The sequence below is a fragment of the Lutra lutra genome, chromosome 11, assembly GCF_902655055.1.
Source record: "Lutra lutra chromosome 11, mLutLut1.2, whole genome shotgun sequence".
In the NCBI taxonomy this organism is placed as follows: Eukaryota; Metazoa; Chordata; class Mammalia; order Carnivora; family Mustelidae; genus Lutra; species Lutra lutra.
Window position 1 is genome coordinate 55,083,217 of NC_062288.1, and position 17,159 is coordinate 55,100,375.

The 17,159-nt window shown below is 41.2% G+C and overlaps 1 protein-coding gene across 2 annotated transcripts in view; it reads right to left on the reverse strand.

Moving 5' to 3' along the window:
- RAPGEF5 (Rap guanine nucleotide exchange factor 5) overlaps positions 1-17,159 on the reverse strand; it is a 228,595-nt gene that overhangs the window by 155,238 nt on the left and 56,198 nt on the right. For both annotated transcript variants that reach the window (XM_047694569.1, XM_047694570.1), the window contains exon 6: positions 4,095-4,161. In XM_047694569.1, coding sequence (XP_047550525.1) covers positions 4,095-4,161 — 67 coding nt within the window. The remainder of the gene's footprint in view (positions 1-4,094; positions 4,162-17,159) is intronic.

The following is a 17,159-nucleotide window of genomic DNA, read 5'->3' on the forward strand; positions in this document are numbered from 1 at the left end:
ACTTCCTAAGAGTATCATCACTTTTCCATTCTGTCTCCTATCTTTATCTAGTCCTACTGATTTTTAAAAAATTCTTTGTGCTCCTTTTTGAACTCATTTTTCTCTTGGTTCCCACAAAAACCATGATAAAGTAGGTTTTCGGCAGCCTCTCAATCAGTATCCCCACCTCCAGCTCATCTTCTATCTTTTTTTTTTAAGTAAGCTCTATGCCCAATGTGGGGCTTGGCCTCACAATCCCCAGATCAAGAGTCACACGCTCTATTGACTGAGCCAGGTGCCCCTCATCTTTCTTTTTTCTTACATGTCTATTTCATTTTGTTAATCTGTTGTTCAAAAAGTCTTTCACTTTTCTTAACTGGGAGTTTCTTCTCTAAACAGTTGGCTCTACTCAGCATTTTCCCTTTCTACTTTCTCATTCCACCATCTGCACAATAAACCCCACTGCTAGAGTACTTGTCCTCCTAATTACCACATGTTCAAATCCTGATTGCCTTCATTGGTAGTTCAAGTCTCTTTGACGAAGCTGTTACTGTTCTTGAACTTACGGTCTATACATCACTATATTCAGTGTTCTATTGCCAACTGCTTTGTACCTGAACTCTCTATATGTACTTGACTTCCTGGTATGACTATAGGAAACATGTCATATGTCTTTGCTCCTTCTGAAACTATCCCCATAATATATTACATTACCAAAAAAAAAAAAAGAGGCATAGTAGTTAAGGAACATGATTAGGAAGTAGAAAATTCTGAGTTCAGACTCTGGCTTTGTTCCTTTCTAGGTGAGTGACCTCGGGCAAGTTACTTAACCTCTATAAGCTTTCCTATCTGTAAAACAGGGATAATTTCACCTATTTCATAGGGTTGTTGTAATGTTTAACAGAATGTGTATATGTGTGTTTGCACAAACACAGAGAATGTTTAACATGGTAACTGACCCATAGTGAGTGCTTTCTAAACAGATGGCTGTTATGATTTTGCACACAACAGGTACTCCTCTTCAGTAAATATTTTAAACTGCACACTCTATAGATACAGTGCAGTCCCTATCAAAATTCTAAAGGCATTTTTCACAGAAATAGGACAAACAATTCTAAAATTTGTACGGAACCACAAAAGATCCTCAAAAGTCAAAGCAATCTTGAAAAAGAGAAACAAAGCTAGAGGCATTATGCTCCCTGATTTCAAACTGTATCACAAAGCTACAGTAATTAAAACACGATGGTATTGGCATAGGATAGACACACAGATCAGGGGAAGAGAATAAGGAAGTCAGAAATAAACCCATGCATATACAGTCATTAATGTATGACAAAGAAGCCAAGAATATACAATGAACAAAGTATGATCTCCTAATAAATGGTATGGGAAAAACTGGACAACTGCATGCAAAAGAATTAAACAAGATCACTTTCTTACATCATATACAAAAATAAATTCAAAATGGATTAAAGACTTGATTCTAAGACCTGAAACAACATAAAACTCTTAAAAGAAAATATAGGTAGTAATCTCCCTGTCATTGGTCTTAGCAATGGTTTTTCAGAACCAATATCAAAAGCAAAAATCAATAAGTGGGACTCTATCAAATTAAAAAGTTTCTGTACAGCAAAGGGAAACCACCAACAAAATGAAAAGGCAACCACTAAATGGGAGTATTTGCAAGTCATATATCTGATAAATATTTACAAGTCATTTATCTATCAAAGTATATAAAGAACTAATACAAATCAATAGCAAAAATCAAACAATCCAACTGAAAATTGGGCAGAAGACTTGAATACACATTTTCCCAAAGAAGACAAAAGATGGCCAACAGGTACTTAAAAAGATGCTCAACACCACTAACTGTCAGGGAAATACAAATCAAAACCACAATGAGAAATTACCTCCCCCTGTCCAAATGGCTATAATCAAAATGACAAGAAATAACAAATGTTGGAGAGGATACCGAGAAAAGGGAACTGTTGTGCACTGTTCATGGGAATGTAAATTCATGAAGCCACTCTGGAAAACAGTATGGAAGTGCCTCAAAAAATTAAAAATAGAACTACCATATGATCCAACAATTCCATCTCTGAGCATTTATCCAAAGAAAACAAAAACCTATCAGAACATATGCACCCCTATGCTCACTGCAGCATTATTTGCTATAGCCAAAATATGGAAATAACCTGTGTCCATTGATGAACAGATAAAACAGATGTGACATACACACGTCTGTATGTGCGCACATACACACACACACACAAACACACAACTGAATATGACCTTGCCATAAAAAAGAATGAGATCTTGCTATTGGCGACAACATGGATAGAAGCTGAAGCATTTTGCTAAGTAAAATATATCAGAGAAAGAGAAATAGCATATGATCTCACATATTACACATATATTTGTAACCTAAAAACAAAAGCAGCAGCAACGGTAAAAAACAAGCTCACAGATACATGAAACAGACTGGTGGTTGCCAGACGTGAGAATTTTGGGGGTTGGCACGATGGGCAAAGAGAGTCAAAAGGTCAACTTTCAGTTATAAAATAAGTCATGGGAAGTAGTGTACAGCATGGTGACTACTGTATATTTCAAAGTTGCTAAGAGAGCAAATCTTGAAAGTCCACATCACAAGAAAAGGTGATATGAGGTGATGGGTATTAAGTGGACTTATTGTGGTTATCATTTCACAATATATATATACAAATATCAAATCATCATACCTGAAACTAATGTATGTTATATGTCAATTATACCTCAATTCAAAAAAAATGTTAAATAAAAAACTGCAAAGGTCACATTAAATATTTTTTCTTAACAGGCTGTCAGGATTCCATTTCACATGAAGCTTTACACCACCAATCACTGTATTTAGTCAAAAACTACATTTTGAAGCTACATTCCAGAAGAATAGGTAAGGCAACTTTTAACTTTCAAGCTGTGTGCAGATGCTAAGATCTGGTGTATAAAATTCTGTGAAAGATCAGTTTTCTCCACGTATATAACCCAATCCAACACAATTTTCAGCAATTACCATTTCAAGAATGCAGTTAAAGCAGAACTGAAGAATCTTTGGGGAGATTAGAAAAGTTTCCCAAAAGCCAAACCAATGGATAAAAGATTTTGTCAGATAGGATAGTGGGAGTCCATCAAAAACTAGGGCTCAATGATTAGCAACCATAGCTAGCTTTTTTTTTTTTTTAGGAGAATCTTTTTATTTTATTTTACTTATTTATTTGAGAGACAGAGATCACAAGTAGGCAGAGAGGCAGGCAGCGAGAGAGGAAGGGAAGCAGGCTCCCTGCAAAGCAGAAAGCCCGATGCGGGCGGGGCTCAATCCAAGGACCCTGGGATCATGACCTGAGCTGAAAGCAGAGGCTTTACCCCACTGAGCCATCCAGGTGCCCCACTAGCTTTTTCTATTAAGAAGGGCATGAGCTTTTCTTCAACTAACAAGGCCATTACCAGCTCTTGATTGGTGCTTTTAGAAAACAACTGAAAAATGTTGCAACCGGGCACCTGGGTGGCTCAGTTGGTTAAGCAACTGCCTTCGGTTCAGGTCATGATCCTGGAGTCCCAGGATCAAGTCCCAGATCAGGCCCTCTGCTCATCGGGGAGCTGGCTTCTCCCTCTGCCCCTCGCCCCTTACATGCTCTCTCGCTCTCTCTCAAATAAATAAAATCTTAAAAAAAAAAAAAATGTTGCAACCTAGCATGTTAGAAACCAATGACCTGGCCTTTTCTTGGTTGAGGTAATTCTTTTTTTTTCCCTCTAATGAAACATATGGTCTTTTCTCCTTTGTGTAGCAGGTCACAACATTCCCTAGGTTAAGTCATACTGTATTTTAAAAATCAGATATAATGTCTCCGCTATGGTTCCAGGACTTTCCACCAGGAATATCTATGATCTTGCTGGAGAAACTGCACTGAGGATAACAAGTCAATGCCATGTCTCCTTTTGCCTTGATGTGGGCCTCCCACATTGATGTGTACCCAGAGAGCAAATGTCTCTCTCCACTGCTACCCAAACCGCTTCCCCTTGAAGACCCCAGCCCTCCTTATTTTCTGGCCCCCATAGTTAGGAAAAACTCCATGCCTTACCGCAGATGTTAGACGAACAAGAATTTCATCACTGCTTTCTTCTGAGTCTTCGATTTTCTGATGAGACCTTTGAAAAACAAAGAATGATTTATTCTTAATTTTGATTGCTCAAATTTATCTACCAAGTTATGGAGAACACATAGCAAATAATGGCATTATTAATACATGAGTGAAAGTACCCATGCAAATAACACGGTGTCAGTAACACCAGGGGACCCAGCTCTGTGACAGCCCAACTGTTCCTTCAAAATCAATTAGCAGGAACTTCTTTACATTCTACCAGTTAAATCCTGAGGATCGAGTATTTGTCTCCAAATGATATCACAAAATAGTTCTGACACATGAGATTTATGAACATGGGCATGCACAAAGCATAAACAGATACGATTGGAAGGTGGTTAGGTACCAAAATTCCCTACTAGTCTAATGAAATCCAGATTTTGAAAATCTGACACATGAATTTCTTGCCACATCTGAATTTCACCCAAAACCGATTTGTTTTGAAATGGTCTATTATAATAGGCCTAATACTGTGACAGGAATTACGTGAAATACAACAGCAGCAGAAGTTCTTCACTCTTTTTTAAAGTACTCTAAAGCTCTAAGCCCTCATGCAAAAAAAAAAAAAAAAAAAAAAAGAAGAAAGAAGAGAAAATGCCACAGCCCAGCTGAGAAGCCAAGAAAACTGCACATATGCTAAATATGCTAAATAACTAAAGAGATGTATAACATATAATATAAGATCAGTTTGTCTGCTTAGGAGAATCACCTTTGTAATGTATCTCATGAAAATATTTTCACCGCACCAATGTATACATGAACATAAAATTATTCATTTCTTTTTTTAATGAAGCATATTTGACACACAGTATTACCTTAGTTTCAGGTGTACTAAAATTATCTTTAAAGCAAATTTTATAAAATGACATCTTTTTTTCCTGGCTTGGTCAAAGAAAAAAAAAGTTAATGCCAATTGAGCATAGGTAATTATCTCACAGATCTATTCCACAGCAATCCCTTTTGCCACCTTCCGTGGACTCCGAGGGACCGGGGTTAGTTGCCCTGCAGGACGGTGTTAACCAGAATGGCAGGGCAAGGATTGATTTCAATCTCAGAGACAGCCGGGGGTCAGCTCCAGCACTTGCCTGGCGGGGCAAGAGGGCTAAGGCAGGAGGGCTTCTGGCATTGGCTTCCTGTTCCTGTGTTTTTAAAACCTTTTATAGAAAACAAACAAACCAACAAACAGACCCCAACCCTCTAAATCAGAGCGGTGGATGAAAAGCCATTCGCCTTTACCAGAACTGCATGCTCTAAGTAGGAAACGGGCCTGGCGCTGTCAAGTCCTTTAATGACCTGTGCTGCAAAGTGCTCGAAATGCGAGCTAATAATCCACCCAACAAAGACAGTGCAAACTGAGCATTATAAATCCCCATATTCCCTAAAATGCAAGTTACCCTGATAATGCATATTTCGAACAATGAACTTTATTATTAAAATTATCTATTCATGAGGTTTCCACATACATGACGTTCTCCTGAGAAGAGATCTGCAATCCTTTCTAACCTAAGCCATCCAACCAGGTGTACAGGGTTAAGTTGAGTTCACTGGACAGATGGGACGGGAAATTGAGAGCCAAACACACTGGGCACCAGGGCACCAGCAAGGGCTTGGGCACTGTCTGCGTCTGCAGGGAAGCAGGAGCTCGTCCCGCCAGCTCCTGGTTTTCAGACCCTGGCACATAGCTCAGCAATGAGTTTATGGGATGAGGTATTTCGCACCAGCAAAGATTCCGTCGTGAATGTGTTCAATAAACTGCTGAAAGGAACTCCGAATTCCAAGGGAAGGGAAGTTCTTGTGTATGTGACTGATAATGGCTACCTCATGAGTAACCGCTGAGCCACTGATGGTTTACTGACAGATAATTTAGTTCCTGTTCAGAAGCAAAACTACCTTTGGTCATTCTTCCAGCACAAAACATGCCCTGGCAAAACAAAGCAAAACAAAACAAAACAACCAAAAAATGTTTCCAAAGGAAGTATGTGTAAGACAGACAGAAGTGACCTCCTAAGAGCCGTCCTGCAGCCCTCATGCCATTTTTATCACCACAACCACCACGACTTGTGCCCAGAGCTCTCAAGTCATTCTCCAGCCGCTGAATCTCCCCCGAGCTCACCTTGCTTTACAATCTGCCTTCAAAGGGGTTCTGGGGGGCAATTCCAAATGGAACCTCATTTTCTATGGGCTCCTTGAAGTCAACATAACTTACACTGTATTCCTACCACCTCATGCCTCTCACAACTCAGCTCCGTGGTCACCCTGTGGCCATTCCCTCTGTTTCCTTCACTTCCCCCCTGTTAAACCTCACTGACAACTGAAGCCTTCTACATCTCTTGCACAAATTATTTTTACTATCTTCTAACCAATTTCTTTGTCTCTGGGTTCTCCTCTTGTGCCCCATCTCCTATAGATACCAGGATTATCTTTCTAAAACTGAGACCTGATCCTGCTCCTCTAAGAGTTCAAACCTTCAGAGATTATCCTACAGCCTACTGAAAGATCTAGAATTCACAAGAACTCTTCCTTTCCCGCTCATGTGCCCCCAAACCTCCTGCACTGGCAGGCACCCGCATCTGACCTGGCAGAGTAAGGTCTTAGGAGAGGGTCTGGTGGTAAGAGGTAAAGAGTGGAAGAGCTTAGAGAAAGGGAAGGCTAATACCTATCACTGTGTCCCCTCTCCAGATCTATGCCAAAATGCCCAGAAATACCAGACCTTCTTTACTCAACAAATTTATTTTTATGAAAGAAGATAAATGTTGATTTTATGTATAGAAACACACATCATTACAATCCAGTGAAGACAAAGCTCTCCCATGTCAGATCAAAACAGGTAATGAAACAGGGCAAGGGGGGAATAAAGAAAAGAATCAACTGTAATAGTTGCCTATTTTCCCATTATTACTCAAGGGGATCAATGAACAGAAGAGGAAGAGAGAAGCTCTGTGTGGTTTGTCAGTGGTTAGAGAAGGGAAGCAGAAAAAGCCCAGCTGGCATCAGCAGGTAATGGCCATGACAAGTGACATGAGACAGAAAGAAACCAGCAGTGACCCCAGGAAGGAAGACCCATCCCAGAGTGTTTGTGCCAGCAGGAAGCTGTGGCCCAGCAGGCAGGACAGATTTACAAATTCCTATGGCTGCTTCTCAAGGTCCCTGCTTCCCAACAGCCCAAGCCAGGTCCAGGAATTCTCCAACGGAAAGTCCTGAGGGCTGGTACTGTGCGCAGATGTCTTCAGTCGTTTGAGAGGTCTACAGGATCTAAGGGTGCCAATGGGAGGACACAGGAATGGCAAAAGCTGTCTCTGTCCCTTTAACCATCAAATAGAACACAGTATCATTCTACCCAGTCCCCACCAAAAATGAAACCAAGCCAAACGCTGCCCTCTCTACAGTCTTTCTCCTTCATCAGTGACAACCCCAACTTTCCAGCTGGAAGTTGAATAAATTAGTGGAGTCCCTGAAACCTTAAGGAGCGCTCTACGAATCTCTATACCGAGAATACCATGCAGAAGGTGCTGGCTTGTTACCTGCAGTCAATTCAACTTGAAGGACCCTGCTTTTACTCAAGAACACTTTCCCTGAGCTATTCCATGGTTCTCCCAGCTCCCTGCAGCAGTTCTGTCTTTCAGTGACCTTCTTGCCATTCACATCCAACCATGACTTTCTTATGTCAAATACGAGAGATGTGGTAACTGAAAATATCTTTAAAGTCATAGCAATACAAGGCACCCCCACCTCCTCACCTTTTTCTAAGAAATAACTAGTATAGACATAGCGACCCAGCCAATTATTTGACAATTATTCGTACAATTCATTCCACAGCAGAAAAGAACAGTAAGTCCCCAGCCAAGAACATCTCTTAGCTCTGACAGCTCTGTAGTCACATAGTGTTGAGTTCCAATAAAGGGGCTCAGGAGGTACTGAGGCCCTCCTCAGTAAAGGCGGCCATTATCTGGGCAATGGAATTTATTTTATACCATTCAGGCCCAGTATAATTTCTAACAATTTGGATTTAACTGGTATCCCTGTAGGGCTTCCCAGCACTCTCTCAGTGAGAATTCCTTCACGAGAATTAGTATAATGGGTTTAAAATAATTCCAATGAAGTTCTTAAAAATACATCTTCTATATGAGAGACAGAACCCATGCTCCTCAACCAGATTTTGGCCAAACATTTGTGCCTTAAGATTCAAAAGCAAGCAATAGCATCTTGGAGTTGGAAAACCCTACTTCCTTTTTAACTGGAAGAAGTTTTCATGGTATTTCGGGGTGGAAAACTGGAGCCATTTTATTACAGAAATATCATCCAAATAAGACCACTTTACATTTGTATATTGATACTTCAAAAATGTATGAGTTGTCTGTCCATCTATGTCTCAATATTAAATAGTGTACGCGGCTGCCAAGAGCTACCACTATGCATAACATTGTTCCTTTAGGAAAATGTGTTAAATGTCTATTTTATGGTTGTTGGAATTGCAAAGATTTGGAGTCGAGTAGTTCAAGAGGCAGAGACTGTGCATTAACTGGCACGTGCCAAACCAGCTGGTTATCCAAGACCTTCCAGACATACCTGTGCTGACACCATACTGAGCTGCACGTTCCGAAGAAACCTAACACGAGGAGTTGTGGCCTCAGTCGGCTTTCATGTGAAATGCTATTACTGCTCTCCCAGGGGCTCCGTTTGTGTCTGGGTGCTTTTTGCATTCACATACACATCAATCTTCACATTAAAGAGAGATAATCTAGACTGGGACCCAAGGAGGGCGGAGAACACGCCTACCTCCAAATCAGAATTCTGACGGGGAAGAGTTCTGTTCTAGGAGGATGTCAGGCAGGCCTGTTCACTACTTCCCACCATCACCCCCCACCCCCCAAAGCTGGGCTGGTGTTGAGCTGTCCGGTGCTATTTGTTTGGTTTGGAGGGACCAGAGGGAAATACAATATTTAGGATGGACCCGAGACTACCTCTGCTAGAGGCTGATGAAATTCTAGGGTGCAGAAAAAAACCAGAACCAAGACAAACTATACAGGAATCTTTCAAACACGATCCCACAACAAGCAGAAGATGCACGGCACACACACCTATGAAAATAAAACAAAACATAGCAAAATCCACCTTTAAGATACTCTGCCAACCCAAGCGAGAAGCACTCAGCCTCATCTGTGACTGTCAGAGGCTACTTCTTGGGAGCAGTGATATCCAGGGTGAGGTTCAGATGGGTAAGGAGTGTCCCTGGAATTGCAGCAGGATTACCAGGACAAGGAAGTAGGAAATGGCAGGAGATTAACCCAAGGCCAGACCAGTCACCGCCCTATCTGATAGGGCTAGAGAGTTTCTCTTTAGTGCTGAGGGCTAGAAATGGATGGAGAAGTAACTAGAAGAGGATATAAAATTAAAAGGTTGGTTGGTTTCTGGTTATTACGATTAAGGGAATCATTTGTTTGTTAAAGAGAAGAGCCAACAGAGAGATACTGAGAAAGCAGGAAAGGCAAGGCTGTGGGGTAGGACCCACAGCCCAGAGAGAAGAATGTGTCGTGAGCAGAAAGAAGGGCTCTCCCACCACCAAACTGAGAACAAATGATGTCAGGTCAGCAGACGATGCCACAGTTCACATTCTCCTCGGACAACTCAGTGTCTGTTCCGTACTTGCTGACTGTCGGGCAAGGAAACTTCAGGACTTTTCTCTTGCAGAAATATTTCCTGGGCCAGACTTGAGATTTTTCTTTCTTAGGAATCACTGATAGTAAGTCCTAGACACTATCCAAGAGAATGCTCTCCAGGTACACAGACTCAATCTCCACCGCATCCAACAGCCACTGATTCCGGGAGAGTAAGAAAGTACACTCAAGTACTGTCCCTTCTCTAACACCTATATTCTGGACACATCTATTTTGCATAACAAATTCTTATGACAAAAAAGAAAAACTGGGAAGGTAGAAAAATGAGAATTGGATTTTTCTTGCGATCTCTGATATCATGAATACAACTTTCTGTTCAACTTTCTAAAGGGGAGTTAATTTTTCACAGGATCTGGCCTCTGTAAGCACAACTAGTAGCCTTTTACCAAACATTAGTAAAATGTGAATGTGACAGCTTTCACTGAGTCCAGGATATTTAGTTACACATTCATCCAAAATCAAATAAAATTAGTTACTACTGATATTTTTGCATTTTATATTGAAGATTTGAAGACTAGTAGTTAATATTTAAGTAAACAGCTAGCATTTCAAATACTAGCAAAACCAGGTTTAAAAGTTCAATTTTTGTTAAAATTCCTATACTACTCTTAAATAATTATGTACTCTGATAAAAATAAACAATCTGTTCCCACAGCTAGAATAAGCCTTTTCTGTAAACAATGGAAATTTTGGAGGGCTTAGTGTTTCCTTGGGAGAGGGGGTGATGAGTAATAACAAAGACTAAGACCAGCTGATTTCATAGCATTTTTTATACAATTTAAAGTAGTAAATGGAAATTTTCTTCACCTATGATCCTAATACAAAACTTGTGCCAAGTTCCATCATGATTCTTTTTTTGAGAAATACTCAAAAAAAGTTTACTTATCCAGTATTTATTTCCTATTCCCCAAAGAGCATAAAATGAGAATCTAATTAAGAAAAGTCAGGAATATAAAAGGTAGGTTTGGGACATAGGAATGGTGGATTTGAAGTTGATCTCCCACTTAGAAGATGTTAATCCAGCGCCAGTTCAGAAATCAAGAATGCCAATGGATTCTTACCTTGCTTAAACATGTCAGGCAGACAAGGCAAAGTTAGGCAGGATAAGGACAACAAAGGAGAGGAGGTGACAGGGTGGAGGGTGGTGGTGGCATTAGCATATGTAGGGTGCCAAGGGCAGACAGGGATCTGAATTTTGGAAATCACCACTGTGGGGAGGATATTAAATAAAGAACTGGGTGAGGACACAGCCAGAGTTAAGAGCAGAGAAAGAAGTCTGAGGACTGGGGCGCCTGGGTGGCTCAGTGGGTTAAGCCTCTGCCTTCGGCTCGGGTCATGATCTCATCGTCCTGGTATAGAGCCCCACATCTTTCTCCCTGCATTGGGCTCTCTGCTCAGCGGAGAGCCTGCTTCTCCCTCTCTCTCTGACTGCCCCTTTGCCTACTTGTGATCTCTCTCTCTGTCAAATAAATAAATAAAATCTAAAAAAAAAAAAAAAAAAGAAGTCTGAGGACTGAGCACCAGGACACTCCCTGTTCAGAGGTCAGTGTTTCCAAAAGTAGTATTATTATGCAGGTATGGTGAGGCCAACAGACAAGGAGATGACTGCCATTGAAAAGGTAAGTCAGTCTGGGGACTATTAGGTCTTAATAATACAGAGGCTTCCATTACATGAACATGGCGAGATCCTCTTATTTAAGTCTTATTTTTTTTTTTATCACTCATGAAGTGTTTGACATACAGCTCTTGCACACTTTTTAGATTTGTACCTAAGTACTTTAGAGTGTTTTTTGTGCTAGTACATAGAAACATAGTTGATTTCTGTACACTGACCTTATATCTTATGACCCTGCTACACCTGCTTATTAGTTCCAGTAGGTTTTTTGTAGATGCCTTGGGATTTTCTATTTATATAATTGGGTCCTCTGCAAAAAGAGGTGGCTATATTGTTTCTTCTAGTCTGTATATCTTTTACTTCTTTATCTTGCCTTATTGCACTGACTAGTGTTGAAGAGAAGTGATTAAAAGGATATGTATTAGCCTTGTTCCCTTAGTGGGAATGTAGTCAGTCTTTCACTATTAAGTTAAGCCATAGGTTTTATGTAAGGTTTATCAGATTGAAGAAGTTTCCTTATATTCTTAGTTTTCCAAGACTTTTTATCCCGAATGGATACTGAATTTTTTTCAAATGCTTTCTCTGTATCTATGGAGTTTATCATACAGTTTTTCCTGTTAGACTAAATCTGATGAATTATACTGGTTGATTTTTAAACTTTGAACCATCCCTTTTTTCCTGGAATAAACTCCAGATTTTCATGATGTATTATCACTTGTATATATGATGGATTCCATCTACTAAAATTTGTTGAGTAAGTTCCTGGTTTTCACATTCATTTTCTCTTTCTGAACTTTGTCCTAATCATGCTGGCCTCCTAAAGGTTCTTATATTACTTACACAGAGTTGTATTCCCACAGGGCCAAGCACAATCTTGTACTTCATACAAACCTCATGGTCAGTGAAAGTCTGATGAGGAAGAGTACCGGTGACAAGCAGTTGCCTTTTCCCAGACCTTCTTCTCCCTGCCCCTTTTCCTTATCTAAAAGCTAAGGGGAGCAAATTCAGTTATCTAAGGACTCCAGACTCCCTTCCAAATAATAATTGTTTATAAAGCTAAATGCATGGAATTTCAGGAGTGTCAGCCAAGTGGCGGTAAGTACCATGCTTGATAAAATCTTCATCATAATGGCATTAATCTGACTTCTTTACATAGTAGTTTACAACTTTGATTTAGTTAACATTCACGGTTCCTACCACTTAACCAAGCACTTTCTGTATGGCTGACTTTATAGAACTATAGACTTCAACTTTGGTGCATATCAGCCTCACCTTTAGAACTTAAATATGAATATGATTGTCTCAGCTCTCCATCCCATGCCTGATTCAACAGATCTCATATTACGCCTCCTTCTTTTTGAAAGAGTCATGGTTGAGAACCACTGCCACAGAGGTCACTTCCAAGTTCACCTTCGGCCTTCATTTCACATCACTGCAGCCTGCCTTGCCGCAGCTCCTTCATCTGTAACTTCAAACCTCTATTGTAAGAAGTGTTCATCATTACTGCTACTATTGATTTTATTACTGTTGTCACTTCCAGGCCAGCTTAGGCCAAGTGACTAAGCCAATTCTTCCCCATTTTTTAAGTAGGGAGACACCTTTTACATAGAAATGGATCACAGAACCATGAACTCTGTACATGTTGATTAAGCAAACATACGACAAAAACGTTACTATGAATTCAAGTAACAAACTGTATTTTACTTCTTTCAGAACCGACGACACACAGGTAGGTCATTTTCTTTCTTCGATGTAAAGATAATGCTTGTGTTCCCTATGGGGGCTCCATCTGAGACGTGCTCCCCACTCTTCTCAAAACCTGAGTTCCTCTCGTTGTGACTCCCTGCGGCAGCTGCGGCGACCTACCTCGCGCTGCCCAGACATGCCACTGCTCTTCCGAGCTGCAGGCCCGGCACCCTGTGCCATCTACCTCAAGTATCCTTTTGCGTCTCTGCCTAGAGCATGGAATAATGAATGCTAAGAAAGTCATCTTTTTCTTTTTTTTTTTTTTAGAGAGGGAAAGGGGTTTGGGGGTGGGGGCAGAGGGGAGCGGTAGGGAGAGAGAGAGAGAATCCTAAGTGGGCTCCACGCCCAGGGCAGAGCACAATGCAGGGCTCCATCTCACAACCCTGAGATCATGACCTGGGCTGAAATCAAGAGTCAGACATTCAACCGACTGAGCCGCTCAGGGAACCCGCTAATAAACTCACATTAACCTGCTGGACTGAGGTTAAGATACCATTTAACTAAGCCCCCTGCTAAATAAGAATAACAACAATAAAACATGTTTTTGTTTTTTTAATAGTTAGAATCAGGAAAAGACAGGCTGGGATGCCATGAGAGGGAGCTGTTTGAACAGAGGTGATAGGGCTGAATGGACTCTCTGTGGAAATCACAGCCAGACCCTCAGGAGCACCAGCAACACAAGCAGGTACACAGGAAGTCCCACCAGCCAGGCAGGAGGAACAGACAGTGGTCCAGCCAGGATGGACAAACCCAACTTGTACCAGCCCCAGGCTCCACAGCAGATAACAACAGAACACCCCAGTTATACCTCAGGGATCATTACGGAAGGGGCTGCCCATCCACTAGGCAAATCAGTGGGGATGGGAAAGGGCCCACCCTGACAGGAGAGCCTTCTCTACCAGGCTTAAGAGACCAATACCACTCACCACATACCAGAGACTGTCTTCCTGAGGAACAGGGAGTGGGCACAGACTGAACCTTTTTACCACAATATGCTCCTCAGCCTTTTACCTTATTAGAATAACTTAACTGGATTAAACTAAAATTATGGGCTTCTTTCCCTTCTTTCTGGCTACCAAGCAAGATGGAGGCTCATGTGGACAATAAATAATAGATTGCTGAGAGAAAAAATGAAGACATGACATTTTTCTTTACATGTCTGGGTGTAGCATGAGTTACCTTTGAGCAATCCTCTAGAACTCTTTAAATAACAGCTTAAATGTAAACTGTCCTGTAATTGGAGAATACAGTTTCATGTATTTGAGGTTCATAGACTCAGTCCTTTCAGAGCCCTACTGCTCCCTGGTAAGCTGGCAGCTGCTGTAAGGGTAGTTAAACTGAAACAGCCAAGGTTCCTCACAGAGTAAGTCCTCCAATTTCTCACTAGTCCTGAAGGTTCGATTAGGCTGTCTTTCCCTATGCTGTTACTTCAGCATTTCTAAACAACACCCACGCCCCCAGCCCACCCACCCTCCACAAAATTTTTTTTTTAAAGATTTTTTTGTTTATCCATTTGACAGATAGAGATCACAAGTAGGTAGAGAGACAGGCAGAGAGAGAGGAGGAAGCAGGCTCCCCGCTGAGCAGAGAGCCCAATGCGGGGCTCGATCGATCGCAGGACTCTGAGATCATGACCTGAGCCGAAGGCAGCGGCTTAACCCACTGAGCCACCCAGGCGCCCCACCCTCCACAAAATTTAAAATAAATAAATAAATAAATAAGAGCTAGAAAAAAGTCCATTCTGGATGACTTGATTTGGCTTTCAGTTTGAATAAGATACCATGATTGCTATTTTTTCTCCCAGAGATGGTACTCTCAACACTCCGTTGAAATTATCTACTCAGTTTGGATGTAAAAGTTATTTTGTATAGAATGGGATTTTCCCCCCTCAAATTAGCCCAGAAACCTGCAATAGATCCATTTGTCATCCTGCTTTAAGCCTTCTTTCCTAAATGGAAAAAAAATCCACTTTAAAAGGATACGTTTGTACAGAATTGTGTTTACATAGAGACGTTAAGTGGTTTCCTCACATAATTTTACAGAGATTTCAACAAATTAAAGGGACCTAATGCAGAACCACATATACAGACTTTAATAGCCTTCAAATATCAAAAGGACCACAGGACAGGATTTTCAGCTCATGAATGGATGATGTAAGTTAATGAATCAAGAGGACCTGAGAGGCCATTTCAGTAGAATGGATAAAAACAGATTAAGAGAGCAGAATGGGTAACACAGAACTAATGACACAGAAGAATGGAAAAATTTTCGGAAGCAAACAGCAAGCACCATTAGTTTCTGAAAGTCGGACAGACAGGAACTGGAGACGTTATGTAAATTTTGTAGTCAAAGTAGGACTTGGGCTCCCCCTTGAGGGGTGGGTAGAATTTGACTAGATAAGGAAAGGGGCCCAGGAAGGAGCAGAGCACCACAGGGGCGGGAGGGAATAAGCGGGTGTGAGATGGGGGTTAGAATGAATGGGGATCACCAGATGAGAGCAGAAGTTACAATGGGAATCACATGCATCAAGCCACAGGAAGGCTGAGCCATCACAGCTGGAAGAGGACAGTGTCCCTAGGCACCTTTTCTCTGACCATAATTTCTTCCAAGTCTGGATAACCTCAACCTTGGCTTTCCAAAATTTAGCCAAAAATTTTACCCTAGCTTAGAGGTTTGCTTATAACTGTAGCATAGAAAAAAAATTATATGTTTGTATATTATATACACATATGTTATACATGTGTATACACCTATCTCCTGCCATTAGAGACTCTCTGTGGTTCATTAACTTTACCTGTTTATAGTTAGTAGTTATAATATGGAACAGATGGATCCATAGCTCCCCAGTGACAATTGCCCCAGAGGAATGACCACTGCCAATGTGCATGTTCACACTACCACCAATAAAAAACCTGCCGATAAACAAGGCACGAGTGATTCTCAACTCCAGAGGTGTGACGCTGGTGCTCAGTGATCGGTATGACAAATGACTGCAGGTAATCTGGAACTAATATTAGAAACTGAATTTTGAAAGTAATTTTTAGATTCTAGAGGGGACTCAGGGTTTCCCTGTAACAAGGTCATCTCCCCCAGTGGCATTCCAATCTGCTGCCCGAGTCAGGGAGAAAGCAGTGGAGCGAGGACTGCCTGCAAGCTCATTTCAGCTGCCCTCACGCCCCTGGTGACCCTCGTGCACCCAGGGGGCTGGCCCCTCCTCCTTCCTGCGTGCAGGATGGGAAGTGGTGAAGGAGAGCTGCTAGAGAATGCCAGTCCCACGGCATCAAAGCGAGTCACAGTCATCTCTAGCTTCCAAAGCAAACGCTCCTTCTTGGAAAGCTTATTAAAGTTTATTAAAATGCTCCTTGACTTTTCTCAGGAAATTCTGACCTCTGTTAAAAGCATCTTACACTGAAGAACATCTTCTGTGCTTAGACAGTTGAGTGAAGAATTACATATGAATTTTGCTTTACTATTCCAAGGTCCTCTATGTGCAGTGGTGTTGGTAAAGTCATAACCATTTCAGAGTCTAACATTTTTATAGCTTCTGTTTATAGTGTCTTAGAAGGGGAAGTTGGAATGACCCCTATAACTCCTGGAACAAACACACTCTGGCAGGTGTTAGAAGAGTGGGTGTTAGATCACATGGGCATGGACGCAAACTCTAACATTCCACTCACCACTCGTGTGACCTTGGACAGGCTACCTGACCTCTGTGCCTCACTTTCCTCACTTAAAAATAGTGACAATAGTCCTAACTTCTAGAATTCAACTGAAGATGAAATAATACAAAGCAGTTAGCATAGTTCCTGACATAAGACATGTTTCTACAATCAACCTATTAGCACGGTGTCTCATTAATATCCTAACACTTATTTCTTTTCTTTTTTTTTTTTTAAGATTTTATTTATTCATTTGACAGAGAGAGATCACAAGTAGATGGAGAGGCAGGCAGAGAGAGAGAGAGAGAGG